This window comes from Monodelphis domestica, chromosome 3 (assembly GCF_027887165.1).
Source record: "Monodelphis domestica isolate mMonDom1 chromosome 3, mMonDom1.pri, whole genome shotgun sequence".
In the NCBI taxonomy this organism is placed as follows: domain Eukaryota; kingdom Metazoa; phylum Chordata; class Mammalia; order Didelphimorphia; family Didelphidae; genus Monodelphis; species Monodelphis domestica.
In genome coordinates, this window is record NC_077229.1 from 37532288 (window position 1) to 37559297 (window position 27010).

The 27010-nt window shown below is 49.3% G+C and overlaps 1 protein-coding gene and 2 long non-coding RNA genes across 5 annotated transcripts in view; 1 reads left to right on the forward strand and 2 right to left on the reverse strand.

Moving 5' to 3' along the window:
• LOC103102247 (uncharacterized) overlaps positions 1 to 14355 on the reverse strand; it is a 33838-nt gene extending 19483 nt beyond the window's left edge. Inside the window, exon 1 of the long non-coding RNA XR_008917307.1 lies at positions 14258 to 14355. This is a non-coding gene — a long non-coding RNA (uncharacterized LOC103102247). The remainder of the gene's footprint in view (positions 1 to 14257) is intronic.
• Positions 2174 to 12394, reverse strand: LOC103102550 (uncharacterized). Of its 3 annotated transcripts, XR_008917306.1 has the most exons (6): positions 11558 to 12213; positions 11135 to 11226; positions 6107 to 6164; positions 4296 to 4381; positions 3622 to 3695; positions 2174 to 2472 (listed from the first exon to the last, which is right to left on the reverse strand). It is a non-coding gene; the product is annotated as an uncharacterized LOC103102550 (long non-coding RNA). The 3 variants fall into 3 exon arrangements; XR_001629430.2 differs by lacking the exon at positions 6107 to 6164 and having other exon boundaries at positions 11558 to 12394; XR_008917305.1 differs by lacking the exons at positions 6107 to 6164; positions 11558 to 12213 and having other exon boundaries at positions 11135 to 11536.
• TBX3 (T-box transcription factor 3) lies at positions 13080 to 25816 on the forward strand. Its single transcript, XM_007489992.3, has 7 exons — positions 13080 to 14588; positions 16219 to 16486; positions 17677 to 17823; positions 19399 to 19475; positions 20657 to 20817; positions 22031 to 22797; positions 23687 to 25816. Exons 1-7 carry the CDS (start codon positions 14206 to 14208, stop codon positions 24179 to 24181), a joined length of 2298 nt encoding a protein of 765 aa, XP_007490054.2. The 5' UTR covers positions 13080 to 14205; the 3' UTR covers positions 24182 to 25816.
• Positions 25817 to 27010: the final 1194 nt, after the last annotated feature.

Here is a 27010-nt window from a genome sequence, read left to right on the forward strand (position 1 = left end):
CAGTGAGCTCCTCATCTTTTCTCCATCAGCCCCCCCCCCCTCCTAACCCCGTGTACTTGAACATCTTAATATAATTTCAGATCCTTCACCTGCCAAGGAATAGATCCAGAGGATCTCAACTCTCTCTCCCTCCCTCCCTCCAAAAAAAGCCTTCCCCCCTTTTTTCTGAGTCCTACCATTTTATAGGACCACGTCGGAAAAAATGAAATACAGAAGTTAGTTCAGGTTATTCATGACATTCATACACAGACCTAAAAGTGAGTATAACATCATATTTTAAGTTGTCTAATAAAAAAAATCCCAAGCCTCCCCCATTTTCCCCTTTCTCAAAAGAAATGTAGCCATAGTAAAGAGGTTTTGGAGGAGGGGCAAGGACTGACACATTATTTACACCTGCAACGTTGGGATGACTATATTTTGCCCCAGTTGACTCAATTGTAAATCTTTTCCTTATGGCCCCAAGTCCTGCTCATCTGGGTTTAATAAGTCTCCTTTGCACCCCTGCTGCACCATTTGGAGGAGAGGCCCTAACCTGCCTGACGAACTGAAGCCAGGCTAAGCAGCCTATGGGTAATTACTAGAGGCACGATAATGGGCTGCCCATGCGCCAGGTACCCAAAGGGGGAACGTTTACTTCCATTGGATATTTCTGAAAATAATTTCCTTCAACTAGACCCAAAGGATCAAATGAAGCCCCTTTCTGGCTCTCCCATAGGAAAAGAGGTTAGAAACCAAGGAAAAGTATGACTTCTTGATCTTGGTTAAAATCGATTCTTCCCACCTTGTTTTCTTGTCTCTTTATTGGGCACCCCTCAATCCTCCATTCCCAGTGAGCTCGTATTCCTCTTAACTTGATTATGGGAAGCTGCCCTACTTGCAGAATTTACTGGAAAGGAAATACCCCCCCCCTCTGTCTCTCTGTCTATCTCCCCCCCCCCCTTTTCCTCACTCCCTCCTGAGAAGCTAAGACTTCCTTTGACATTGTCTGCCTTGAGAGTCACTATTTGCCTCTCTGTGTCTCCATCTGTCTATCACTGTTTATCTGTGCCCCTCTCTGAGTCTCAGTGGACGTCTGATTGCCCTTCTCTGTGGGCCTTTGTGCCTCTTTGTTTCTCAGCTGTCTCTTTGTCCCTCCATCTTTCTATCTTCTCCATCAGCTGCTTTTCCTGGCTGCTTTCATCTCTCTTTGATTCTGTCTGTCTTCCTCTGCCCCTCCGTCACTCCTTGTGCGTGTTTTCTTGACTGTTTCTCCCTTTATGATTAATTGTCAAACTGGGGGGGGGGGAGTAATATTTTGGTTTTTTCTGTTTCATATTTAACAGTCAGGACTTTGGGTTTGCCTTATCTCTCTCTACTTTCCAGTGCTTGAAGAAGGAGACAGAAAGATTTCCTTATTTACTGCTCTGACCGTAGAGCCTGGCAATGCTGTGGCTACTTAGTTCCTAGTCCCAAGGAAATTAATCATGCAGGGAACTGAGGCCAGAATGACATCTCTGCTCACACTGACATCTCTCCCCTTCCCAGAGGACTTAATGATTGGTGGAATTTCCCAATGAAATATGCTATTAGCATTATTAATAAAACCCCATAAGTCTCTGGTGTAATTGCTAGATACGGGCAGGGCCAGGTAAACTAGACGAGGATCTGGGGAGTCTAATAGCACTGAAAGGGTACGAGGCACAACATGTGGGGAGCCAGGGCCAGGCCAACTTTGTGACCACAGCCTCGAGTGGATAGTTTCTCTCATTAGACTGCTTGGCCATGCTTTAGCAAGCTTTCCCCCTGAACCTGGGCCCAGTCCAAGCAGCCTGTCAACCCTTTGATGGCTCTCAGAGTCCACGTCCACTTCTCCAGCTTCCCTCCCACTCTGGACTGGATTGGACCCAGAATCAGTTAATTTTGACACTTGTCAGACAGGGGTAGATCTGGGCAAAGGACCCTGTAAGTCCTCTCTCCTTTCCCACCTCCTCCAAGGGGTATCCCCAGGGCAAGGGAGCTGGAACGTCAACAGACTTCCTTGTTCAATGTCCTCCCCTGCCTGTTTGGAGCCCAATCCAGAAGGAGTTTTGCTCAGAGATTAGAAAGAAAAAAAAAAGGCCCAAATCTACGTATACCTTCCCCCAGTGAGAAATGGGAAAACTCTCACATCCAGTCATTAATTTAAAAAAATGAATAGGAAACTTGTGTAGAAATTTATGATTTCCAATTACACGTAATTGGTAATATATATGTGGAACCGCACTTCCTCTTGCAATACTGAGTGAGCTCTGTCGCAGGAAGAACACCAGATATATCCAAAAAGAACGGGAATGCTCATTCTTTGGTTGGAGGTGCGGTAGAAGAAAACCTTCCATCAAGCAGGAAGTTGGATTCGATGAACCCTGGTCATCTTTCTGATTCTTTAGGCACAGACTCATTCTTTCTTGCCATTTCTCTTCATCGTTTACCTGACCACTGGAAGACTTCTTTGAACTGATGAAAAATGAAAGCGGCAGATCAGGGAAACCACTGGACTACAACAATGGCAAGAGGGAAAAAAACCCATCGGGAATGATGGAATTGTTCTTAAATTCTAGGGATCAAACTGCACCCTAAAGGGAAGCTATGAGAAGGCACCCGTCTCTGTTTCTTTTCTGAGATGAGAACTGTGAATGTGGAAAATCTCACATAGTGTAATACTTTCTTTCTTTTATTTATTTATTTTTCTGTCTTGGAGTCAACATTGTGTATTGGATCCAAGGCAGAAGAGAGGTAAGGGCTAGGCAGTGGGGGTTAAGTGACTTGCCCAGGGTCACACAGCTAGGAAGTATCTGAGAACCAGGTTCCCAGGTTAAGTGACTTGCCATCACACAGATGGGAAGTGGCTGAAGCTAGATTTGAACCTAGGACCTCCCGTCTCTAGGCCTGCCTCTCAATCCACTGAGCCACCTAGCTGCCCCTGTAAGACTTTCCTGATATAAAAAAATAGTTTTGCTGGTGAACTTCAAAAAAAAAAATTAAGCTTTTTTAATTCTTTCAGCTTGCATTCTGTCCTTCCTTTCTTCCTTCCTTTCCATGCTAAATATCAAGGTAGAAGAGGAGCAGTAAAGGCTAGGCAATTAGAGTTAAGTGACTTGTCCAGGGTCACACAGCTGGGAAGTATCTGAGAACCCAAACCTCTGTAAAAAGTTAAAATTAAATCTCAATAATAATATTATATTTTAAGAGATTTATTAATAATCATTAGAAATCAAGGAACAAAGAAACAAAATAAAGATGACGTGTCCATGGCTGGAGCCATTTTTTAGTCAACCCCACTCACCACCATCAATGTTGATTCTACATCAGAGAGAGTGAGCCTCCTAAAATTTGCAATTTAAAATAATAATAATACACCTCTCATTTCCAGACCTAGCTCTCTATATACTAAACCACCTAATTCCCCCATCTGCTTCCTTTCAAGTCTTTTCTTTTGAATTGTCTTCTGATTAGAGCTGATGCTGCTGACTGCCAGGAGTCAGTCAAAAGCTCAGGGTTTGAGGACCTTTCTCTTGGTCTAGGGATTTGGTCTATTTTCTTTCACCAAAAGGCGGATCTATACAGCTAAACTAATCCAGAAATTCAAAGAAATGCTTTCCTTACCTTGCCCTCCCTATTCATTCCAGATAATGGCCAGGGTACCTGTGGAAACCCAGCTGGAACCTTGGCTCTGTGTGCTGTGGAGGGAGACTGAAATGAATTTCCTGGGTTTCAGGAAGAGAGAAGATGGGAAGGGAGCAGGGAGTAGTAGTGTATGTGTGTGTGTGTGTGTGTGTGTGTGTGTGTGTGTGTGTGTGTTGCAAGTACGTGGGGGGGGGGGAAACAATTCAAATCGATGGCTCAGAAAGACATAGGAACACTTAGCAGAGCAGTCGAGGCTGGAACTAAGGGACGGCCTCTTATGGATCCAATCATTCAGGCTCAGACAGTGAGGGGTGGTCTGGGGAAAGTACAGTGTCGGAGAGAGAAAGACAGAAATTGAGACAGTCAGAGAGAAACCAGAGACAGAGTTGGAGACACACAGAGACAGAGAGACAGAGAGGGGCTAAGTCAGAAAAGACACACGTGGGGAATTACTGAATGGAGACAGAAAGAGAAGGTTGTGCTTTCCCTGAGGTGAGAAAGAAAATGCTTCACTTCTGGGCATCTGAGAAGCTCTAGTTTCTCTCTAGACTAAGCTCAAGCACCATTTGCTACACAAAACATTTCCTGATGCCCCCAGAACCCCCCCCCCCTTTCATCATCTCGTATCTTTGTTGCTTCTATTCTGTACATACCTGTACATGTGTGTGTTTTCTCCTTCACTGGTTGGAAATTCCCTCATATTCCACTTATTTCATTTTTCTCTTTGTATCTCATGTACCTAGACAATGTTGGCAATAATAGATAATAGATGGGTGCTGGCTGATTAATTTATCTGCCTTAAAACAACTCCCTACTTGATTTAGGCAACTCAGACTCCTTTCTCTTATTATGAGGTAGAAAACTACAGAGTTCCCTTTATTTTTTTTTTCATCTCCTTCCTCCTTCCTTCCCTCCCTCCCTCCCTCCCTCCCTCCCTCCCTCTCTGAACTAGAGCATTTCCAAGGTTGGGGGTCAGAGTTCTGAGTTTGAGTTCAGGTTTTGACACTCAAAAGCTATGTGACCTTGGGAAAGTCACTTATCTATTGCTAAGTCTCAATTTCTCAAAGTATTAAATAGAAGAGATATTCACAGTCTTTCCTTCACAGATTCGTTGATGTGAAAACTGCACTGTAAACCTGAAAATGCTAAAGAGATGTGAGTTATTACCTTCATCATGATTAAGTCTATTTTAACGAAACATCAAGAAATGACATTGACAAAATCAGACACTGAAGAGTTGGAGGGATTGAGACAGGAAGGAAAAGAGATGAGGGGAACCCCAACTTCTGCCCTTACTGTCCTTCCTTATTTTTCTCCAGCTCCCCGGTACAATGCAGCCAGTCTTTTAAAATTGAAACCCAGTAAGAAAAACAGAAATAGATAGTATGCTCAAATTGAGAAAGTGTGTCCAGAGCTACATAAGGATGGCTAATTCACCAGAATCGAGAAAGCCTGTTTTTCTCTTGCCTCTCATTTGCAACCTCCATCTAATTTACCGTACCTTCTTCTTTATACATATTGGTTAATCCTTCCCAAAGATACCCAGTGCTCTCCTGAATGCCTGCCTATTTTTCGCTCTCCTCTTTGTATCCGTTCATCTGTCTGGCTCTGTCTTTCTCTCTTCCCTCTCTGATGACTATAATTTAAAAACAGAGAAATTGAGAACATATTACAACTGTATTGCCCAGCACAGTTCAGTTACCAGAACCAATAAACATCTGTTTACTGGAACATTTGGTCTGTCTTTCTTTTTTCTTTTTTTCTTTCTTTTTTCTTTCTCTCTTTCTTTTTTCTTTCTTTCTTTCTCTCTTTCTCTTTCTTTCTTTCTTTCTCTCTCTCTTTCTCTTTCTTTCTTTCTTTCTTTTCTTTCTTTCTTTCTCTCTTTCTTTTCTTTCTTTCTTTCTCTTTCTTTCTCTCTTTCTTTCTTTCTTTTCTTTCTTTCTTTCTCTCTTTTCTTTCTTTCTTTCTCTCTTTTCTTTCTTTCTTTCTCTCTTTTCTTTCTCTCTTTCTTTTCTTTCTTTCTTTCTCTCTTTCTTTTCTTTCTTTCTCTCTTTTCTTTCTTTCTTTCCTCTTTCTTTCTTTCTTTCTTTCTTTCTTTCTTTCTTTCTTTCTTTCTTTCTTTCTTTCTTTCTTTCTTTCTTTCTTTCTTTCTTTCTTTCTTTCTTTCTTTCTTTCTTCCTTCCTTTTTTTCCTCCCCAATTTTGCCTCTGCTTCTCTCACCTTGTTTCTCTAGGGATTGGAAACACCAGGCAATCCGACATGCAGGGTCAGATGGATGTCGTACCTTACAGGGGTCCAACAAATTTGGCACCCCAATCAAGCATTGACGGCTATTTGTTGGATGAGGCTCCTGATTAGGACACCTATATGAAGGGTAACTTCCTTTCCGATGGCTTCCCAGGCTGCTCCTTCTTAACCCCTACCCCTAATTCCCAACCCCCAAGCTTGATCCTGTCTCTCTTACCAAGATTTGATCTCAAATCCTGGATGAAATCTTCCCATAGTGGGCTTTAACCTTCACTCTGTGTAAAATCAATTAAAAGAGGGGAGAGTGCTTTTATTTGTTTGGAAAAGAAGTATTTTCTAGTGAGAAATTTAACCTTTTGCCACCCACTCTTGCTCAAGTCAGTCTAAGAAGAGTATACACATGTGTGTAAATAGATCTTATGATATATGTTAAAAATAAACACATTACAATACATATTTATTTCATGAGTCACCACGTAACAAATTACATATTACACCCTAGTACCATAATATTTATATATGTGTATATACATATTTATTCCAGTTTATTCCTGAGAATACATTATCTTTTTTTTTAGGTGACTGAGATATCTGCACAAAGAGAACACTCAAAATTTACACCTCCATGAAAGAAGGAAACCACACGTAGTCCCTCTTCCTGAGAGGGAGAGAAAAAGAAAAATCCATTACAGATGTTTAGCACTACAGTGCCCCCTCCCCAAACCCCCTCTCCCTACCCTCATTCAATTCATCTAAATCATTAGCTCCTTACAAATTTGCCAGCTCTGTGTTAGTGGTCATAGACAAAAGAAAGATGATAATAAGAGTAGTAAGAAGGGGGAAGTTTTTTCATTTCACTCTTGCCAAAAAATTATTTACATTAAAAGGAGGCATGATAAACGGGATTATGTGTATAGGCTATGATGCTTTGGGAACAGAGAACCCAGTGGCGCCAAAGCATGTCTCTAAGGCTAAAAATACTGGGCCCCCAGCTAGACAACTTTGACAATCTGCATACACACATACACACGGATTCAAATTATTGCAATAAATTTTCCTGATCAATAATTCAGAGACCTGTCAAAGCACATGTGAATGAAAGTTATAGGAAAAGCAGCAGCCTAGCTGGTTCTGCAAGCCATAAAGGGAAGTTAGAGTCTTCAGTTTTCTGACTTAGGGCCTGAGGGCCAGCAGTGACTTTGGAGGGGCTGCTGATGGCCTGTCAGGTCCATTTACTTTTGAATCCCAACCCCCAAGCTTTGAGCCCTGCTTTAGCACGTTGGACCAGGGAACTTTTTGGAGAAACTGAGAAATCTGGTCCTTATAGATCACCCCCAAACTGAAAAAAAACACCTTGCCTTATATATCACCCCCAAACTGAGAAGTCTGATCCTCATAGATTGCCCCCAAACTGAAAAATCTGGTCCTCATAGATTGCCCAACATACGAAGCAAGTGGAAAAAATGTGGATAAAAACAAAAGCTCCATGGGTCCCCAGAAAATGGAGAGAGACAGAGATGCAAGGTCCCCAAGGAAGTAAATCTGTGGGAACAGGCAATTTGAACAAGCCCTGGAGAGCTACTGACCTCAAAAGAGGGAGAAACAAGGCATCCTGGTTATGAAAAAGAAAGAGGGAAGAAAAGGGGGTGGGGAATGCAAGGAGAGAAAGGATGGGAAGAGAAGGGAAAGAAGAAAGATGAGAAAAGACCAACGAACACGACCCAATCGTGCTCTTATCGTTAGTGGGATTTCAGCCTAGTACAAGAGGGACGTGTGACCATAGTAAGTCTGGCCCTTTTCCTGCCTAGAAGAAGAGCTTCAGGGAGCCAGTGGATGTAAAGACAGAGGTGTGAGGAGCGAGGAGATGCGAGCAAATGCACTGTTTGGATAAAGGGGTTCCCGCTCAGTTTGTTCATCTAAGCAGTGACCGTTCTGGTGACTCATCTGGAGCCCGTGGAAGGCATCAACCACAGGGCAAAAGAGAGGCCAGGGAGCCCCCAGGGAGGGATGTGGAAAGATAGGAGTCAACTCTTCCCCCATCCTCCTCCCGCCCTCCACCCCATGGACTGCTTCTCCATAACTTCATAAAATCAAAATGGCCAACGGAAAAACCTGCAGCTCACCCAGGAAAGGAAGGAGAGCAGGGGGAGAGGTTGCTGTCCCTCTTCTAGTGGATTTCAACGCTTGTCAATTTCAGAAGGAAGCCACTAGGCCAGAAGGTGAGGAAGGAGTGGGAGTCAAGAGTTGGGGGAGAGGTCGAGGGCTAGGTCAGACTACAGGCAATTTCTAAATGAGCCGAGCTGCAGGCTGGCCGGCCCCCTCCTCAGTAAAAGTTTATATAGTCCGAAAGTACTGCCTAAGTCCCGAGAAACGGACTTAATTAGAGTGCAGGACCCTCCCAGAGAAACAAGGATGCCTTGTGTCAACACGGCTCCCTTGTAGTGACACCTTGGGCTCAATTGAACCGCTCTGGCAAATGAGGGTGAAAGTTTAAGTAGGAATAAGAGCGCAATAGTCCCCAGCCAGACCTCACACGTGCTAAAGAGAATATTTACAGCAAACTTGCCAAAGTAAACGAGCCCGCCCACCCCACCACCACCTCCCCTTCATTTTTTTTTTCAGATAAACACGCTTAGACCACAAAAGAGTCGCCCTGTCTCTTTTAAAGCTAGAGGCGGGCATAGCTGCCGGAAAAAGGGAGATTTTGAGCCGCCTTCGGGCTCTCCGAAAAGGAAGCCCTCTAGAAGGTGAGGCCCACACATCTGTACACATCTGCCCACTTAGCCTCCGGAATAGTGGTCTTCTTTTCGCTCCCTTGTGGCGTTTCCCCGCACACCCTGCGCGGGAGACACCCATTTGCCCTAAACTCGGAATCCTCGAGGCTTCTTCGGGAGAAACGGGAACCAGGGCCTAGCCCGCGCCTGAGCGTGGCAAGAAACTTTTTGCCCCCACAGAAATAAGGGGTGGTTTCAGGGACTTGAAAAGACGGCGGCCGGAGCTGAGTTTGGGCCCCGGGGACCCCGAGGTCCTGGGGGATTCACTTTCATCTGTTCTGATTTCCTAAGGGGAATCAATGGGATCTCCTATCCTCCTCGGTGACAGCGCCCACAGCAAAGCGGCGGAGAGAGTCAACCTCTCCCTTTAGAGACTTGTTTTTGCCCTGGAGGAAGGAATAGAGGCTGGGGGTGAGGGGGGAAGGGAGCTGTAAAAGGCCAGGAGAGAAATGAGAGGACGATCAGGGGCGAGCCTCCAGTGTTGAGGGAGCGGGCCCGAGTTCTCCCCTGCAGCTGAGGGCGGGAGGGGAGTGGCGCTCGGGTCCTAGCTCCTTCCAGCCCGGCGGCCGGGCGGACTAGGAGCAGCTGGGAGCTGCTGGCCAATGTTTAACTCGGGGCCCCGGCGTGGTGGCCACCGGTTTCTCTTTGTTTGCTCACAAATTAATCATCCCTTGCGCAGTCGGCGCCAGGCTGGATTTATCACACTCGGGGAGGGGGGCTCGGCGGCCGGGGAGAGACAAAGGGAGTTCGCACCTTCCAGCTTTTGATGTCCGATTAGTGCGGCCTCCCGATACAATACGAGTCTCCAGGGGCCCTGTCTGGGAGGTCAGTCGTAATTGGCGGAAGTTTGTAGGCCATTAGCACGACGGCGACATTTTAAAAATCATAATCCGCACCCCCCCCCTTTAGTGGCAGGAGGGGGTGCAATGGGGGAGAGGGAAGGACCCTGGGGACTGGAGTAGGGCCAGGTTCTGGGCCTCCTCCGAGAGAGAAGAGAGGGGTCAGAAGCCTATCTGGACGTTTCTGTTTGCAGGGAGAGGGCCCTGAGCTATCTATCCATCAGGGAGCACGCAGCCCTCAGCTGCCCAAGAGAAATGTGTTTCAACCCAACGCTTCCCCACTTCCCCTCGGTCGGTGCCCCGCAATCTGTGGCAATGAACAGAAGGCCGCGGGATCTCTCGCGCAGTCGAGAAGCGAGAGGGCAGAGTGGGTGGGGAGCAAGAGAGTGGGAAAGAGAGCCAGCTTGCGGTCGTCAAGTTCGTTTCCAGCAGATCTTTGTGGCTGGCCCGGGCCTGAGCGGTGGGGGTGGGGGAGAGAAGGATCGTGTGCACTTGGGGGATGCACTTGAAACCGGGCAGGAACAACCGAGCAAAGCTGGACTAGACCAGGAGACAGGAAGCGCCAAGTCCTCGGGAGGAGAGGTCACACCAGTCCCGGCCCACCTGAAGCCGATCTCGAATAGTCATTCTCATGACAAGGGCCAGTGACAGATGGCAAAAGGCGGGGACCCTCTAAGTAAGCCCTAAGTCACACACCACTTAGCTTCCCCTCCTTCCCAGGGGCTCCCCAATGCCCTCGAGAGACACACCGGAAAGGTCAGAGCTGTTTGAAAATACTCAACTTTTCAGAGTTGTTTTTTTTTGGGGGGGGGGGTCCCTCTCTTCTAGTCCCCTCTAACCTCGGGGCAGAGAGACAGAGACAGAGACAGAACGAGAACAAGAGAGAGACTTTGAGATTGAGAGACTGATGGGCCTCGGTTTGGTGAAAGAGTCTATAGACATTGACGACCATAGGGAATTCTCGGCGCTGGCGCCAGGCTCTCTTAGCCATGTGCGTCAAAAAGACACTGGGTAAAAAAAAAATCGCCTCAGATGTTCCGCTCCTATCTCCGCACTTTTAGCCCACAATGGAATTGCATTTTCTTCCGCTGCTGGAAAAGTGTCTTCCCTCCCTCCATACCCCCCCCCTCCCCGTCTTAGGGAAAGGGGGTGTCTACGGCAAGGAAAACCCAGGACTAGATTGCTCGCTTCCGCCTCGGATCCAGACTGCACCCCCAATAAATCAGTGCATCTCACTCTTCCCCTCCAACAGCCAGAAAGCCCTTGATTCCCCCAAAGTTCATTGCAAGCCTCCTAGGAAGCGGGAAGTGCGCGAATGTACTTCTATTGAGGGTCTTTTTCACTGTGGCCTTTCATTCCAGGCCTCCAGGGTCTGGGGCACCCACTCGTCCGCCCTAGAAGTTTCCCAACTCCACCCCCAGCCTCGGCACTAAGAGACTCGGTTTTCCCTCCCTTCCCGGACCAGAGCCCGAGGGCCCAGCAGAGTTCGGTGACCCTGTGCTGGTCAGAAGGCGCTCGAGGAGGCGGGAGAGGGGAGTAAACAGTAACCCATTCGGCGCCAGGCTAGATAATTCCATCACATTCCCTTAACCCCTACTCCCATCCCCCCAGGGCGCGAGGCCCCCACCTTACCTGGAGTAAAGCTGGATTCCCGGGAACCGGTCACCTCTGACTCTGGGGCAGGGGCGTTTCACTGTTTGCTTTACAAATTCGCCCCTGATTTTCTGGCCCGATAAGTCCCAGGTGAAGAAAGAGCATGGGGCCAAGCAGATAACGAGAGTGATTCTTGGACTAGATATGCCCTCTTGCCTGCTCCCCTCTCCCTCCACCCGTTCCACACCCCCACCTCGGCTCGCAGGCCCAGGCCCTGTCCGACGTTGCTACCTGACCCAGGGAACCTTGGCCACATTCACCGACCTCACCCCAAGGCTGCCCTGATTCATTCCCGCCTGCCCCCCTTTGGGGAGTGCGGAGGACACTGAGGAGACACCCTCAATGCAAAGTCAGAGTAGGGCTCCCTCCCTCTCCCAGCCAGGGGAGCATCTAAATAATTACCTGCACGCCGGGGTGTCACAGAGGCCCCGTGTGTTTTGCTATAATTGTGGGCACGTGTTTTGGGCTGAGGTTTGTAAAAATATCTAGTAAAGCCGATCCTTCAAACATTTGGGCACTACCTCTGGTGCCTACACTGTGACGCTCTGTCCACTACGTGTTTGTTTTTGTGCGTGGATCAGTGTCCATGTTACGTGCCTCCGTAGGGTTTGAGGGGATCCGCTAGTGTTTTGTTGAATATTCTGGGGAACCCTCCGGGGACTTTAGCAACGGCGCCTGTGCACCTTCGGGGGTTGCGTGTGTGTGTTTGAACCAACTCTGATTCTCTGTTGTGTATTCTGGGGTCCGTGCAAATGTTTAGACAACTGTGTGGCCCTCGTGTGTCCCGGAGGCCGGGAGAGTGTCTAGAAAACTTTGCGTCTCGGCTGTATATGGTGGGATCCGCGAGTGTCCCGACTGAGTCTTCTCGGCTCTTTCGGTTGTGTATTCCGGGGTCGCTTCGTGTTTCCTCAATCATTTCGACTGTCAGTACTGTATATCCTGTGGTCGATGCAAAGTGTGTTTAAAGTGTTTGGCTGTATTTGTGTGTGTGCGCGCGCGCGTGTTTGTGTGCCTCTATGGAAGAACTCGGCTTCTGTAATGGGAGTAGCCCTGCAGCCGGAGCCGGCAGCTGTGGGTGCCTTTCTCCGCACTAGCAACTCCCTACGTTCCGGGGCCCCGCAGGCTAGGCGCCCACGCTGCGCTCCGGAGGGCGCGGCTGCCCCTGTGGATCTGTGCACGTGGAGTGGCTGGAAGCGAGCGGGGGGAGCCTGGAGCCCGAGCCCGAGCCCGAGCCCGAGCCGGCGCCGGAGCCCGGCCCCTGCACCGCGCCGCGCCGCGCTCGGTCCGTCCCTTAGTTCCTCCCTCCCTCCCGGTAGGGGAACAGCTCCCCCTCGCCCTTCTCATCCTTCCTGCTATTGTAGGAAAGAGGCGGCGGCGAACGCTGCAACCTCCGCCCAGTTTAGCAGCCCGGAGCGGGCCACATCGCCCCCGCCGGGCCGCCTGGAGAGAAGAGAAGGGAGGTAAGAAGCAGAGCGGTCCTTGCTGGCCCGGGAGCCGGCTAAGCGAGTGGCAGCCGCCGAGGAGAGAAAGGAAGGCGAGGAAGGAAGGCCAGAGTCCTACCCTGCCTGCCTGCCTGCCTGCTTGCCTGCCTGCCTGCCTGCCTTCCCAGCTTCCCAGCTCTCCTCTCCTGCCTTCCCCGGCCCTTCCGCCACCCTCTGTCCTGGGGTGGAAGACTGAGACATTTCAAGAAAGAAGGAAAAAAGAAAAGAAAAAGGGGGTTGGAGAAAAGGGGGCAAAACCAGCGAGGAAGCGAGAGCTCAGGGGGTTGCGGGTGATTTCTCCTCGGATAAGCCACCTAGAGGCGACTCTGTTTTTGTCTCCCCAGTGGCTCTGAGCCCTCCGCCCTCCGCCCTCCCTCTCTGATCCTGTTGACAATATTCACACGGCAGGGAGTAGTAGAGATGCTTCGCTACAACATTACAGTTTCCGACACCTTTTTATAACTCGGCTCGATCCCCCTCCACTCGACCTGTCAAAACCACGCCTATGGAGCTACACAATTGGTCCGAAAGCGTCAAAGAGCCAATCAAGAAAGCTTGAGCTTCCTCGCAACCCACAACACATCCGCACGATTTGGCGCAAGGAGAGCAGACTCACAGGGATTTCTTGAGGCTGAGGGTGTCTCTCGTACAGCGCTCCCTCTCTCTTTCTCTTTTCTGTCTCCGGCTCTTTCTCTTTCTCTCCCTCTCCCCCCACCCTTTTTCACTCTTCTTCCTCATCCCTTTCTCCCCCCTCCCTTTCCCTCCTCCCCTCCGCTTTCACCTTTCCTAACCGAGGCTGAAACACATTATTGCAAGGAAGAGAGACTGGGGGAGGGGGGACGCGAGCAAGACTCATTGAAACTGAGTCCCCATCCGAAGCTTAGGGGAGAAGGAGAGGGAGAAGAACGGAAGCTTCTTCGCGGCTCGAGTTGGCTCCTAGCTGTTGGCTGTTAGAATACTATCTGGGGGGCGGGGGGCGAGCTGTTTTTGAGCGAGTGTCACTTTCTGTGTCTCAGCAGAGACCTAAGTCGAATTGAAGAACGAGGCGACAAGACGCGAAGGAAAAAAGGAGCCAAAGCCAAATTGCAGTATTAGCCCAGGGAGGTCCAGTCGCATCTGCAACCGAGGAAGCCTGGGCCTGGGAACCCAATATTCCCGGAACTCGGAGCGCGGCGATTCTAGACCGAGAGCCGAGAAAGCAGAACTCGGGCCGGCCCCGGGAGAAAGCCAGACACCCCAGGGACTATCTACTCTGGTCTCCCGGCGAAGCCGGTCGGTGTCAGAACCGGTAGAAAAACAAGCCCACGGTGCCGGTGCCCACCGCCGGGAGTGATCATGCCTCCGAATCCTGCGCGTGGAAGTTTTTAGAAAGCAGTTCCCCATTCCTCCTTTACCAAATAGAGACTGAATCTCGCCCCTCTCACTCGGCCCCGCCAACCAAAGGAGGTGTTTCTGGGTTTCTTTTAACGATGTACTGTTAGAAAAGGGGGGGACACCAAGAGTGAGAGGACTCAAGTGCAGCAGCCGGAGCCCTGATCCCAATCAGCAGCGCGGCGGCTGAGCCTCCCCATGAGAGAGCCGGTCATCCCTGGGACAAGCATGGCTTACCACCCTTTCTTACCTCACCGGGCTCCGGACTTCGGCATGAGCGCCGTGCTGGGACACCAGCCTCCCTTCTTCCCGGCTCTCACCCTGCCTCCCAACGGAGCTGCGGCGCTCTCGCTGCCGGGAGCTCTGGCCAAGCCCATTATGGATCAATTAGTGGGGGCCGCCGAGACCGGCATCCCCTTCTCCTCCTTGGGTCACCAGGCGGCGGCTCATCTGAGGCCTCTGAAAACCCTGGAGCCGGAGGAGGAGGTCGAGGACGACCCTAAGGTCCACCTAGAAGCCAAGGAGCTTTGGGAACAGTTCCATAAAAGAGGGACCGAGATGGTGATCACCAAATCCGGAAGGTAAGAGGCTGAAGTTCTGAATTCTGAGGCTGAGGCTTTGGGCTTTTGGTTTTGTTTTGTTTTTAGTTTTTCTTATCCTCCCCCCCCCCCCCTTCTTGTTCCCCCTCCCCCCCCAGCAAGCTTGTGAGCCTGTGTGCTTGCAGCTGCCTCCGGAAAAACTTGCTTCATCTAGAATTAAGCGCTGTTACAGCCTGTGACTTAGTTTGCAGACTGAACTGCAGGAAATCCTAAGACTACCTGCCTCTCTTACACACGTGCATGCATTCTTCCCCAGAAAAACGTTCCCTGTCTTTGTGTATCTGTGCGCGAATGTGTGCCTGTCTGCAGACAGTCCGCCGTGCTTCTGTGGCCTTTAGTGAAGTTACCTTCAAAAAGGCCACGAGCTCGTTTGGGGGGGTTTGTTCCTTTTGAACTGTAGACAGTCCTCTGCGGTCTCCTGTCTGAAATGGACAAATCGTTCTTTTCTCCTCCTGGCGTTTAGAGAGATTCCCTTTAGGCTTTCGGTCTCCTGTGGGAACTCTCGGGGTGTTTACAGTTTAGAGTCCTGAATCTCGTCCCCTACGTCCAGAAGAGGCCTAACTGTATAGACTCGGGCCAGAGAATTGGAGAGAAACTGATCAAAGATACTTTAGTTTGTACACTCACATGTTTGTAATCAGAGAAAGTCAGTTCAGCAGGCAATGCGGATTGGGGGGGGGGTGTAATTAGAATTATACAGTCAGGCTTATGCCCTATAACATGGGGGAACGGAGCTTCCCAGAGACTGCTGCTTGGTAGATTTTGCAGAGATCACCTGAATAAACTCTGGCAAAGGCTGAGGGCCCTGTGATTATCAGCTGTATCTCCCAGCTCCTTAAAAAGAAAAAGAAAAGAATGGCATTAACTCTGGGAAACAAAAAGGAGAAGAAACTCTGCTCCATAATTCTCCTAGTCCTGTGTTGTGTCTCTTGGCTCAGAATTGTGGTCAGAAGTTTTACATGGCAAATCTCGGCCAACAGAGTAGGTGCTTTCTTATTTGTTATCGGGTCATGTGTTTCCTTTTAAGCCACGATCGCCGCCGAATGCCAAACTCCTCGGCATAATAAACAGCAAATTTGTGGTATCCTGTGGCAGTTTAAAACTGGACATAGCAGCGGGGGAATGCGGTCAGCCTGGCGCTGCACAGATAGCCAAATCCTAGAAAAGGGCATTTTCTGAATTCGTTGTGGGGAACGCTACCCTTCACTCCTGTCAGCAGGCACAGGGGAGCCTTTTCTTGGGGGATACAATTTCCCTCGTGGGCCCATTGACTTCACCTCCAGAAAAGGGGTCATTTCCCTCCACTTTAGGCCACTTGTCTGATTGTAAGAGAGGGCACCACATTTCTTCCTTCTCGTACCTTCGGGGATAGCTAGTTAGCTCTATAGAGCGTAAAGATACGTGTTAAGCACTGCTAATTTCCTACGGGTGTCATAGAGTGAAATAATTTTTTTAAGCCCCTTTTTGGAATAAATGAAGCAGATCCCACTCCCTAAGCCCCTTTTCCTGACGTGAGGAACCTCCCAGCCAGCAGCAGTTTTCCTTTGAAATACTGAGGGCTAACTAACTGTTCTCCGAAACTCATGAATGTGTTTTGGTCTGTCTCTTCCAGGAGAATGTTCCCTCCATTTAAAGTGAGGTGTACTGGGTTGGATAAAAAAGCCAAGTATATTTTGTTGATGGACATTGTAGCTGCCGACGATTGTAGATATAAATTCCACAATTCCCGGTGGATGGTTGCAGGCAAGGCTGACCCTGAAATGCCCAAACGAATGTACATTCATCCCGACAGTCCGGCGACAGGCGAGCAGTGGATGTCCAAAGTGGTCACTTTTCACAAACTGAAACTGACCAACAACATTTCTGACAAACATGGATTTGTAAGTTTCCCTCGGAGCCTGGATGATCTGGTTTTGTTTTTAATTCTCTCCCCGTACCTCTGGCAGAAGGCCTCCCTCTTCCCTCTCTGGCCTTCCCTCCCGGAATAATGGGAGCTGCCTACCCAGATCTTAAACTTGAAGGGCCCCCTTCAGCAGGGATCTCTCAGCTTTGGCTGGGAGACACCCAAGAGGGCACCGAAAAGATCTGACTGAATTAGGAAAGGGAGCCCCGATCCCAAAGTCCCTCGTCTGTATTTGAATATGAAAGGGCCGCCTCAGCCAGTTGATTTGATTTTTTAAAAATCTATTGTTATTTCTAATCCAAGACAAAACCTCTCTTCCCTCTCGGTTTCGTTTTCAAATTTAATTTTCCCCTCTTCGCACTTTACCGAAATCAGTTCTCTTTTCTTCCACATTTTAAAAAACTAAATTTGCTGAGAAAGTTTAATTAATTAGCATGTCTGTTTTTTAAAAAATAGTTTTGTTTTGTTTTTAACGTTAGAACAGGATTTGAGGAACGCTAATTTTCTGGGTTTCAGGGAAAGGTAGAAGAGGTCTCCCAAAATTGGGTGAAGAGAAGAATAAAAAGTGATTCTTGGAAGATCAGAAATGGCCCCCTGTTTTCCCAATACCCCTTGATTCCATTCAACTGATAGATTGACTCTGGTTCCTGGAGATCTGCCGGGCCCAGAAATCTTTTCCATTAGGGAAGAGTACATTTACAACCCCAACTTTGATTAGGAGATAAAAATGACTCCCTGGACTAAAGTCTTTCAGCAGCTTTAAGCCAATGGGGACGCTCGATTAGAGAAGGCTGAAGTCAAGAATCTTTTTATAAATTAAATTTATATTTTTTTTTCTCTTTAGCTTTTTAATGATTTTTTTCCCCCTTCCCACCCCTAAAGCTGGTTTGCGGGGAATATGGCGTTTGGGCAGGCAGTCACGTAGAACACAGAACATATATGTATATAGGGTTTTTAGTAGATTACTGAAGGGGATATCTGGAATTTGGTGTGGTGGTGGTGGTGGTGGTGGTGGTTGGCAAATAGGTGTCCTAATGAGCCTCCCAGTCAGTCAGCCTACTGGGGCTCTACATTGGAAGGCCAGGGAGCCGTTGGGGGATCCAAAGGGCTGGGATTCTTCTTCACACTGACCGTTCCTTCTCTCTCTCCCCCCTTTCCTCTCCACAGACTATTTTAAACTCCATGCACAAATACCAGCCTAGGTTCCACATTGTTAGGGCCAACGATATCCTGAAACTCCCCTACAGTACCTTTAGGACCTATGTGTTCCCTGAGACAGAATTCATCGCTGTGACGGCATACCAGAATGATAAGGTAATAGAGAATGGAAAAGGGGGGATGCTATTCGGGCTTTCTTAGGGTGTCCTTTAGCTCTTCGGGGAGGCCTTTCTTAGCCACTGTCTGCAGGGTGGCCATCAGAATGTGCTTGGGTGAGGGTAGAATGATCTCGAGAAGGCCCGACCCTTTTTACTGGGCTTTTTAGGCTGTGCCTTCCCAGACCCAGGATTGCCTGGCTACCTTTTGGGAAGGAGAAGGGAGGGAGGGAGAGGTTTTCCTGCAAAAATATCCAGTGAAAATGGCACAGAATAAGTTTCCCTTCTCCAACTGTCCCACAGCTCTCTGGTCTGGTTCTTATTACGGTTTATCCTGCCATGTTTTTATTATTATTATTTTCTCTGTGTGTGGTAGGAGGAGGGTGGGAATAGCCAGGAGTTGGAGGAGTCTAAAAAGGCATTTTGATGCTGGGGTACTCGGAGGTGTGGTCGGTCAAAGAGGTCCCGAGATTTTTTACTACCTATGTTGGCCCTAGTCATCGGGAAGGATTCCAGGCCCACTGAGCAGGCAGTTGGGGAGGGTGGCCCTACCAGAGAGGAAATGCACTTGGGTGCTCATTAAGGATCCCCTAAATCAGCCCTATTCCTCTATGATCCACAAGTAGGAGTCAATCCAAAAATTATGTTTTTGTTCCTTTTCGAGGATCAATGGTGCCTCGCATGTATTAGGTGCTTAATAAATGTGTCTTAGTTTCGGTGAATTGACATTTGTTAAATAACAGGATCCCTGGGCTCTGTGGCCTGAAGCTTGAGCGTTGGGAGGGAGGAGTGCAGGGCTACTGACAGGGTGTCCTCATGGTGGCTGTTACTGGAGCTGGAAGGCAGAGCTTTAGTTCCCCAAACTGATTTTTCTCTCTGACTGAATGATGAGAGAAGTTGCCCATTTTGCCTCGAAAACCATTTGAAAAGGAAACTTCACCTGACATGGGGCTGGGGGGGGGAGGGGGAGTGCAAAACCACGTCTATAGTTGTTCCTTTAAGCCTGGATTTGTGTTGGGCCGACATTATAATAATAACCCTAAATGGAGAACTTCCTATAAAATCGATTGACAATAGCATTATTCCTTTGGCAATGTGGAGAAATGGGAACTTTTGTTTACAAGAGGGCTGGTACAGTGAAAATTCTTTATGTGTGCATATGAACAGACTTGTGCCCCTCGAATCCTAGCACGGTTCAATAAAATACTTTATGAGATGGGGTGGGGGCATAATCGACTTTACAGTGAATTGCGGGCATATTTAAAACAAAAACAAAGTGCTAAATGGAAGCATAATTTTTAATAGCTCGAAAGTTTTCTCTTTTAGCCTTTTTCTCGGCCTTTAAATGGAGGGAACCATTTCCAGGCCACTTAGCCACTGGAGACTGACTTAGGAAATCTGTGGGGTTCCAAGAGGAGTCACGGCCACTTTTGACTCTGCTTTTCTTCATCCTGTGCCTATCTCAGCTGGGCCCCAACCCCAAACTAAGGAGAATGTGTAGGTGGGTAGGTCTGTGCGGCACTTTAGAAGTTCCAGAGATGAGGCAAAAGTTTTCTTACTCGTGTCCTCTTTCCAGATAACACAGTTAAAAATTGACAACAATCCCTTTGCCAAAGGATTCCGGGACACGGGGAATGGCAGGCGAGAGAAGAGGTGAGTAAAGGAAATTGTGTCATAAGTAAAGTTTTGGAAGATCTCGAATCCCGATTCAGAAATGGAGATTGAAGGGTCTTTTGTGAGAAGGCAGCCATTGGGGGGTGGGGAGTGGGAAAAGCAGTCACTGGAGATTCTTAGAGGGGTAAACAGCCCCACCCAAATTTCAAAGGATATTAAAGTTCATTTGGAAGCTGGCTGGGGGAAGAGAGTCTGTTTATAAGTCCTTTGTCCTAAAGACACTGGAATTTGTCAGGGTCCTATTAAAAGAACCCGAGAAACATTAAAGAGTCCATCATCCTCCAAAGATGTTGATCTCATCAGAAATTCCTGATTCCCTTCAGCCAGTGGACTGCAGCACAGGGCACTGGTTCTGGCCTTCGAAGTCCAATCCTGGTGGGGTGGGGTTGGCATTTCGAAGTAGCTTTGAACCCTTGAGTGTAGTAAAAACAAAATCCTGGCCTCCCCAAAGGACAAATGGAGGAGCATGCCTAGGCTAAAGTGTACTCTGTCTTGCTAAGCTGAGCAGGAATTTGGCTGGCCAGAAGTTTCCCCTTCTGTCTGTGGAGGCTTTTCTAAGTCAGAACACAGAATTAATTATGTCTTTCTTTGGGGAACAAAGGAGGGAGTGGCAAAAAGAAAACTCTTTGCAGGTACCTAATGGAAATTCGATTTTGAATTTTTCTGGAAATGGATTATTTGCATTTTTATACTGGTTTGATTGTCGGTGAAACTTCCTGCACAAAGTGGGCCAAAATCATTCCAGTTTCTTACCATCTCTGCAACCATTAAGGGACTTGATGGCCTACCAGTCCATTTTCCCGCATTTATAGACTCCATATTGAGTTCCCTTGCCTGTCCTGATCCTGACCCCAATTCAGCTCTCTAAACAATTCCTACCTTGTTAAAAACAAAACAAAAACAACTCCTGACCAATGTGGCCTAGTCCTTGTGTGTGTCTGTTAATGAAATATCAAGCCTTAATAAAAGTAGAAGCACCACTTCTTTCCAGGCTTTCTTAAGATCCACAATTTACTCTGAATAGTACCTTCCTTGCCCCCAGTTGGTAGATGTTCAGCCCAAGTTTCAGCCCCGAGAAGTAACAGGGCTAAGTGTTTGGGGCAGAAAGCAGGCCAAGTCCTTCCCTCCTTAAAGCCTGGTTGCACTGTTCTGATCCTCAGGAAACAGCTGACTTTGCAGTCCATGAGGGGGTTTGAGGAGAGGCATAAGAAGGAAGCAGGGACCTCGGATGAGTCCTCCAGCGAGCAGACAGCTTTCAAATGTTTTGCCCAATCCTCTTCACCAGCAGCTGTCTCCACCGTTGGGACGTCTAACCTCAAAGGTAGGTATCAAAGGGAAGATGACCCCTGAGAGCATCTCGTAGCCAAGGATGGGCTTCCCTCTGCCTGCCAACATCTCTGTGTGGGTAGGAGTGGGGACCCCCTTCCTTTAGGACTTTCTTGCTCTGTCATTGTCTCTCTGGCCCCAGTCACTACAACATTTTAAAAAAAAAGGAAAAAGATTCAGAGTTGACCTTTCTTGAACGCATTAGGTACCTTTCTTGAATGGCCATTCCCTCTCCACCATCTAGCTCATCTTAGTGCCTTGGGAGTTCATTCATGGATGCTGCCCCCAGTCTCTTTCTTTCATCTCCAACATGGCCATTGACATTTCCCTGGACTTGTTTATGCTTTCCTTCTGCTCTCAGATCTAGATTTTAAAGATGTCTGAGCACCTTGGAAATGGGAAGGGGAGGGGGTTACAAAAAGCAATCTTTGTCCTCCTGGATCAGAGGAGGTGGGAGATAGATAGAATCCCCTCTGAAAAAGTCAGTAGGTTTGTGGAAGGAGGCGTACTTGGAGAAGGAAGGGAGACAAGATGGTTCAGGACCTCTGTTTAAAGAGTAGACAATAATTATTGAGATTCTCTCCTTCTCCTTCTCTCTCTCTCTCTCCCTCCCTCCCCCCCCCCCCCCCTCTCTCTCTCTCTCTCTCTCTCTCTCTCTCTCTCTCTCTCTCTCTCTCTCTGTCCTCTCTCACACTTGAGAGATGGAAGAAACCTGTTTTCTATTCATTTACATTTTCCATCTTAAAATGTCTTGCGAAGACATCCACCTAGTGGCGTGCTGATAGGGAAAATGGACTGAGAGACAAAAGGTCCCTCCCCTTCTCTAGGCTTTTGTGTTGCTTTGAATTTGTGTAAAAGAGGGCTTTCTAGACCCCAGGAGCTTTAAAAGTGATCACCTCTCAGTCCAGGCTCCAAGTTCTTTGCAAGTATTTATGCAGGTACTTAGGTGGTCTATCACCTAGTACACAGTAAGCACCTTGAGGGCAGGGCCGGCTGAATTTTAATCCTTTCATTCAAAGTACCTAAGTAGTTCCGGCCTGAAATTCTGCTTCTCTTTGACACTTTGGAAAGTAAGTTCGTTTCCTTGTGGATTTCTGGGTTCAAATTGGGGGAGGGGATAATGGTAGGCCTTCCGCTCTCTTCCTGCTTCTTCCTTTTCCCACGGACGGACGGCCGTCTCACCCTGTCTCGTACCCTTCCTCCTGTAGATCTGTGCCCCAGTGAAGGTGAGAGTGATGCCGAAAGCAAAGAAGAACCCCCTGAGGCCAGTGACATGGCGAAAATCTCTACCACCACCTCGGAGGAGCCTTCCAAAGAGAAGGGCATTTCGCCCTCCAAGGCCCACCTCTTCTCATCAGAGAGGGAGAGAGATAGAGAAAGAGACCGGGACCGGGATCGGGATCGGGATCACGACCGAGATCGGGACCGAGAAAGGGATAGGGATAGAGATCGAGACCGAGATCGGGTCAGGGAAGGAGTCCGGCTGGAAAAGAGCTCCCCAGATTCTCGTCATAGCCCAGCTGCCATCTCTTCTAGCACCCGAGGACCAGGCTGTGAGGATCGGAAGAGCCCTGGTCGAGAAGGAGTGCCCAAGGTCCCAGAGGAGGGCCGCCCAGTGCTCCCGGGGAAGGAGACCTTCACTCCTCTCACAGTGCAGACGGACAGCCCATCCCACCTGAACCCAGCTCACCTCCCCAACCTGGCCTTCCCCCCTAGCCTGGCTAGCCAACAGTTCTTTAGCCCCTTGGGCAATGGCCACCCTCTCCTCCTGCACCCCAGTCAGTTTGCAATGGGGGGAGCCTTCTCCAGCATGGCAGCAGGGATGGGTCCCCTGCTGGCCACTGTGTCTGGAGCTTCCACAGGAGTCACGGGCTTGGATACCACGGCTATGGCAACTGCAGCAGCCCAGGGACTCTCAGGGGCCTCTGCTGCAGCCTTGCCCTTCCACCTCCAGCAGCACGTCCTAGCCTCTCAGGTAATTCCCCCCCCCCCCTCTCACTCACTCTCCTCCTCCCCCATCATCGTGTTCTCATAAAGGCACATAGAGGGGACAGTGTGATAGAACAGTAGACTTGAAATCAAAGAAGTCAAATATGATCCAAGATAGTTATGACCCTGGGCAAGTCATTTAACCCTGTTCTCAATGTACTTATGTGTAAAATGGAGGTAACCTGCAGGACTATTGTAAGAATTAGGAGCTCTGCAAACCTTCCTTAAAGGGTTCTTGATCTACCTGTGAACTGCTGGGTGCTGGGCAGAGGCTGATCACAGTCAGAGGGCACTCTCCTGGTTTAACAGCAACAACTCCCATGTGGAGTGTGAGTGTGCCTGGCTGTGCTGGGGGCCCTTCCTTTGCTCATTTTTGCTCCCTTCTGTCTCTCCTGCTAAGGACCCTAGAAATGGGAAGGGTGCTGGGTGGGGGGAGGGAAGGAGGGACGGAAGGGCTGGGTCAAAGGCCTCCTTTTGGTTTTGGCATTTCCGTGGCTGCTTTAGAACCATCTGCTGCCCTTTTCCAGTGGAAATGTGGAGGTTTTCATGGCAAACGGGCCGGGGAGGCCTGGTCCCGTCACTCAGTGCCAGAGGATGGGGCCAGTCCCTTTCCTGGCGATAAGCTATGAAAGGAAGGAGGCTACGCTAAGAAAGCTCTTGAGGGTCCTCCTGTCCTCGGACACTGCCCGTTGCGTGTTCCCGGGGCCCTCCCAGGCCTGCCGTTCTCTGGTTGGGTCTTGGCCTCGGCCAAGTCTTCCCTTGGGATCTGGGCCGCGGCTAGGGCCGAGTGAGCCTTATGGTTTGTGGCTTTGTCATGGGAAGGAGCCCGCTGTGCTCCCCACAATCACTGACTCCTCCCCCCTTCGTTTCTCCAGGGACTGGCCATGTCGCCCTTCGGCAGCCTCTTCCCCTACCCTTACACGTACATGGCAGCGGCGGCGGCTGCCTCCACCGCGGCGGCGGCTTCCAGCTCTGTCCATCGGCACCCTTTCCTGAACGCGGTGAGGCCCAGACTTCGCTACAGCCCGTACTCCCTTCCGATGCCCCTTCCCGACAGCAGCGGCCTGCTCACCCCGGGGCTCCCTTCTATGGCGGCGGCGGCTGCGGCAGCGGCGGCGGCGGCGGCAGCTACGTCGGGCAGCGTGTTGGAGGGCAAGGCCGCCGCCTTAGCCACCAGCCCGGCCTCGGTGGGCTTGGACTCGGGCTCTGAACTCAATAGCCGATCTTCTACGATCTCGTCGGGCTCCGTGTCCTTGTCCCCAAAACTCTGCCCCGAGAAGGAGCCCTCCACCAGCGAACTACAGAGCATTCAGCGCCTAGTGAGCGGCCTGGAGTCCAAGCAAGACAGATGCCGCAGTGGATCCCCCTAATGGGCCGCCCCCCGATCCCCGAGTTCCGAGAAAGGGGGCACCCGCTGGGGCGGGGTGGGGGGGAAGGATGGGCGCAGAAATGCATGGGGTGACGGTGGCGTCCCCAGCTCGAGTTCTGCTGTCTCATTCCAAATCATTCTTGCAGTGCACTTTGTAAACTATGGTGAAGTCCCTGGGATGGATGGCGCGGCGGCAGCCCCTCTGGAAAGGCTCAGGCCCAGGCTGAGGCTCCTCGGGGTTGGGGGAGGGGAGGGGAGGGGGGAAGGGCTCCACGGAGGCAGAGACCTAAAAGCTGCTATGTTTCAGAACCATGCTCTCATTGAGAGGTCACGTTTGTCCCAGAGAAAGCAGAGGTGATGGCCAAGTTCATCTCCAGAGGTGGTCGGGGTCTGCTTGGTGGTGTATTTTCCCCCCACTCAGTGTGTTGTAAAATAGACTTAAATGAAATAAAAACGAATGGAAATGAATGAATAAGGTTTAGAAAAGTGATTTTTTTTTTTTTGGAAAGAGTCTAAAGTGACTCGCATATCAGTTCTTCAATGCAATCGAATGCAGAACTCTTTGGGGTGGGATGAAGCGAATACCTGTAGCCCTTGTTAGACTGTATTACTGAAATCTGTGTCTTTTTCAGAATATTGTGATGTCTTAGGAGCCCCCATAGGGCCCTCGCATGCTCCACAGTAGTTGTTTCTCTGTTTTATTTTTCGGATGTTTGTTTGATTCCCAGGGAGAAAAGAGAATGACCCTTCTTCGTCCCCCTCCCACCAGAGCCCCTTACCGAGAGGGATAATTTAAAAACAGGCAGATAAAGAAGTGGGGAGGGAAACTGGATTTATTGGATCCAAAGACGTTCGTTCGTTCGTTCGGTTGTTGTCGTCTCCCTCTATTTCCTTCTCTCTCTCTTTACTGTATATGCAATAACCAGGTTATTCGAATAGCTCAAAAGAGAAGTGGACGCTATTAGACAAAGTATTTATGTAATTATTCGGTAACTTGTAAATAAGTGGAATATGAATACTCAAAATTAAACTTTAATTTATTGACACTGTACAGATCTCTGTAAATAAGGCAGCAGCTGGCCCGCCTTTCGTTCTCCATTTCATTTCAAGGTCAGACTTGGAAAACGAGGAAGCGCACAGCTCTGGGTTGATTTGGGTTTTTTCCCCCTCGCTACTTTTGGCCAAGTGCCTCCCTGCTAATAACCAAGTTAATTTAAAAAGAAAGAAAGAGAAATCCTAATGCAGAAGATAGAAAGAAATTCATGCTATGAACAGATCCTTTCTAGAGTCCAATGAAGGAAGGGAGTGGGGAGCGGAAAGGGGGCAAAGCCGAATCTTGGGGTTCCGGTCTCTCCTTCGATTGTGTCCAAATGAAATGGATTTGACTCCTGGTGTCGCTGTGTTGTCCATTATGCTTTCTCATTCGGTGCCTGGAGAGTAGAGCTAATCCAAGTTTGAAAGTCAGGTGTTTTCCAGAAAGAATAAAAAAAAAAAGTTTTTTAAAAGAAAAAGAAAAAAAAGGAAAATCCGTGAAGGTATATTTTGTGTTAGAGAATCGTTAATGAGTTCTTGGTTTTCTGTATTTTTTTTCTTTTAAAACGTCACTGAAATTTCAATAAATTTTTATTGAAATATCTCCTAGATTTGTCGAATGCCTTTCTTGTTGGGACCTTCATAGGAGCAGAGAAACAGGAAGGAACAAAGAACCCGGCTCTCCCCCGTCCCTTAAATAACTAAGGCTCCCCCTCCTCCCCCAGCAAACCGAGATGTTCTGGGGGGCTGTTACTCAAGTGTCACCGAGAAAAATGAAGGTTGGGGGGCGGGGGAATGCTCCAAATTGACTCCTCGTGCTTTCTCCTGGAGATGGGAGAAGGGAGGATTTGGATGGCTGAGCCCCTTCACATCTTGCTTTCCAGGGCAAAAGACCCAGTAAAGGTTCGCCGGCGGCGGCGTGCGTAGGGCTCGCTCAGCCCTACATCTGTCATAAATTAATGGAGCCAACGGGAAGAAGGTGGGAGCCTCCAAAGTGAAACTTTAGAGACGCTTTTACCCTTTCCTGTGGTGTATCCTCCCAGCCCCAAATTCCCTACCACCGCTCCCCCTCCCCCACTGAAAATGACCAGGGAGAGCGTGCGTGTGTGCGTGTGCGTGTGCAGCGTGTGTGTCGCCCTAGTCGTCCCTTCCAGGTGAGGCTGCCTTTGCTCGCAGGGCTCCAGTCCGGCTCAGCTCTGCGGTGGGAAAGCTGCCCCCCTGGCCTGAGGTTTGGATGGAGGCTCCAAAGCCCGCCGGCCGGCCGGCTCCCAGTTTTCACGTCTAGCCAGCTGGGCCTGCCTCGAAGGAGAAGGGGAAGGAAAGATCAAGGGGCGGCGAGGAGGTCCTCTAACCCCCGATCCCCAGCTGGCACCGGGCCCTGACCTAAACCGCCCCGCCCTTGGCCCGGGTCAGGAAGCTTCGGCTCCCAGGTAGTGTGAGCTTCCCAAACATTGGGAAGGAGGCGCAGAGGCTCATAAAATCCTTTCCCCCTCACCTTCTCCTCAGCCCCTCCAACAGTCTAGTTAGGGAAGCAAGACTATTCTCTTCACAGGGCAGTGACTTGCCCACAGCCACCTGTCACAAGCCGGAGTGGGCAGGTCTCCTACCCAGGACTACTCCAGGGCTCTTTCCTTCTGGAGCACCTGCCAATCTCCCGAAGCCCTAGAAAAAGTGGCCGCGGCCTCAGGTCTGGGGACTGCTACCTGGCAGCGAGAGGCGGCGCGGCTGAGAGAGCATCCCGGGCTCTAATGCCCGACTCCAGCTGCCCATGTCTTCCCTAGGCCCGAGTCCCTTAAAC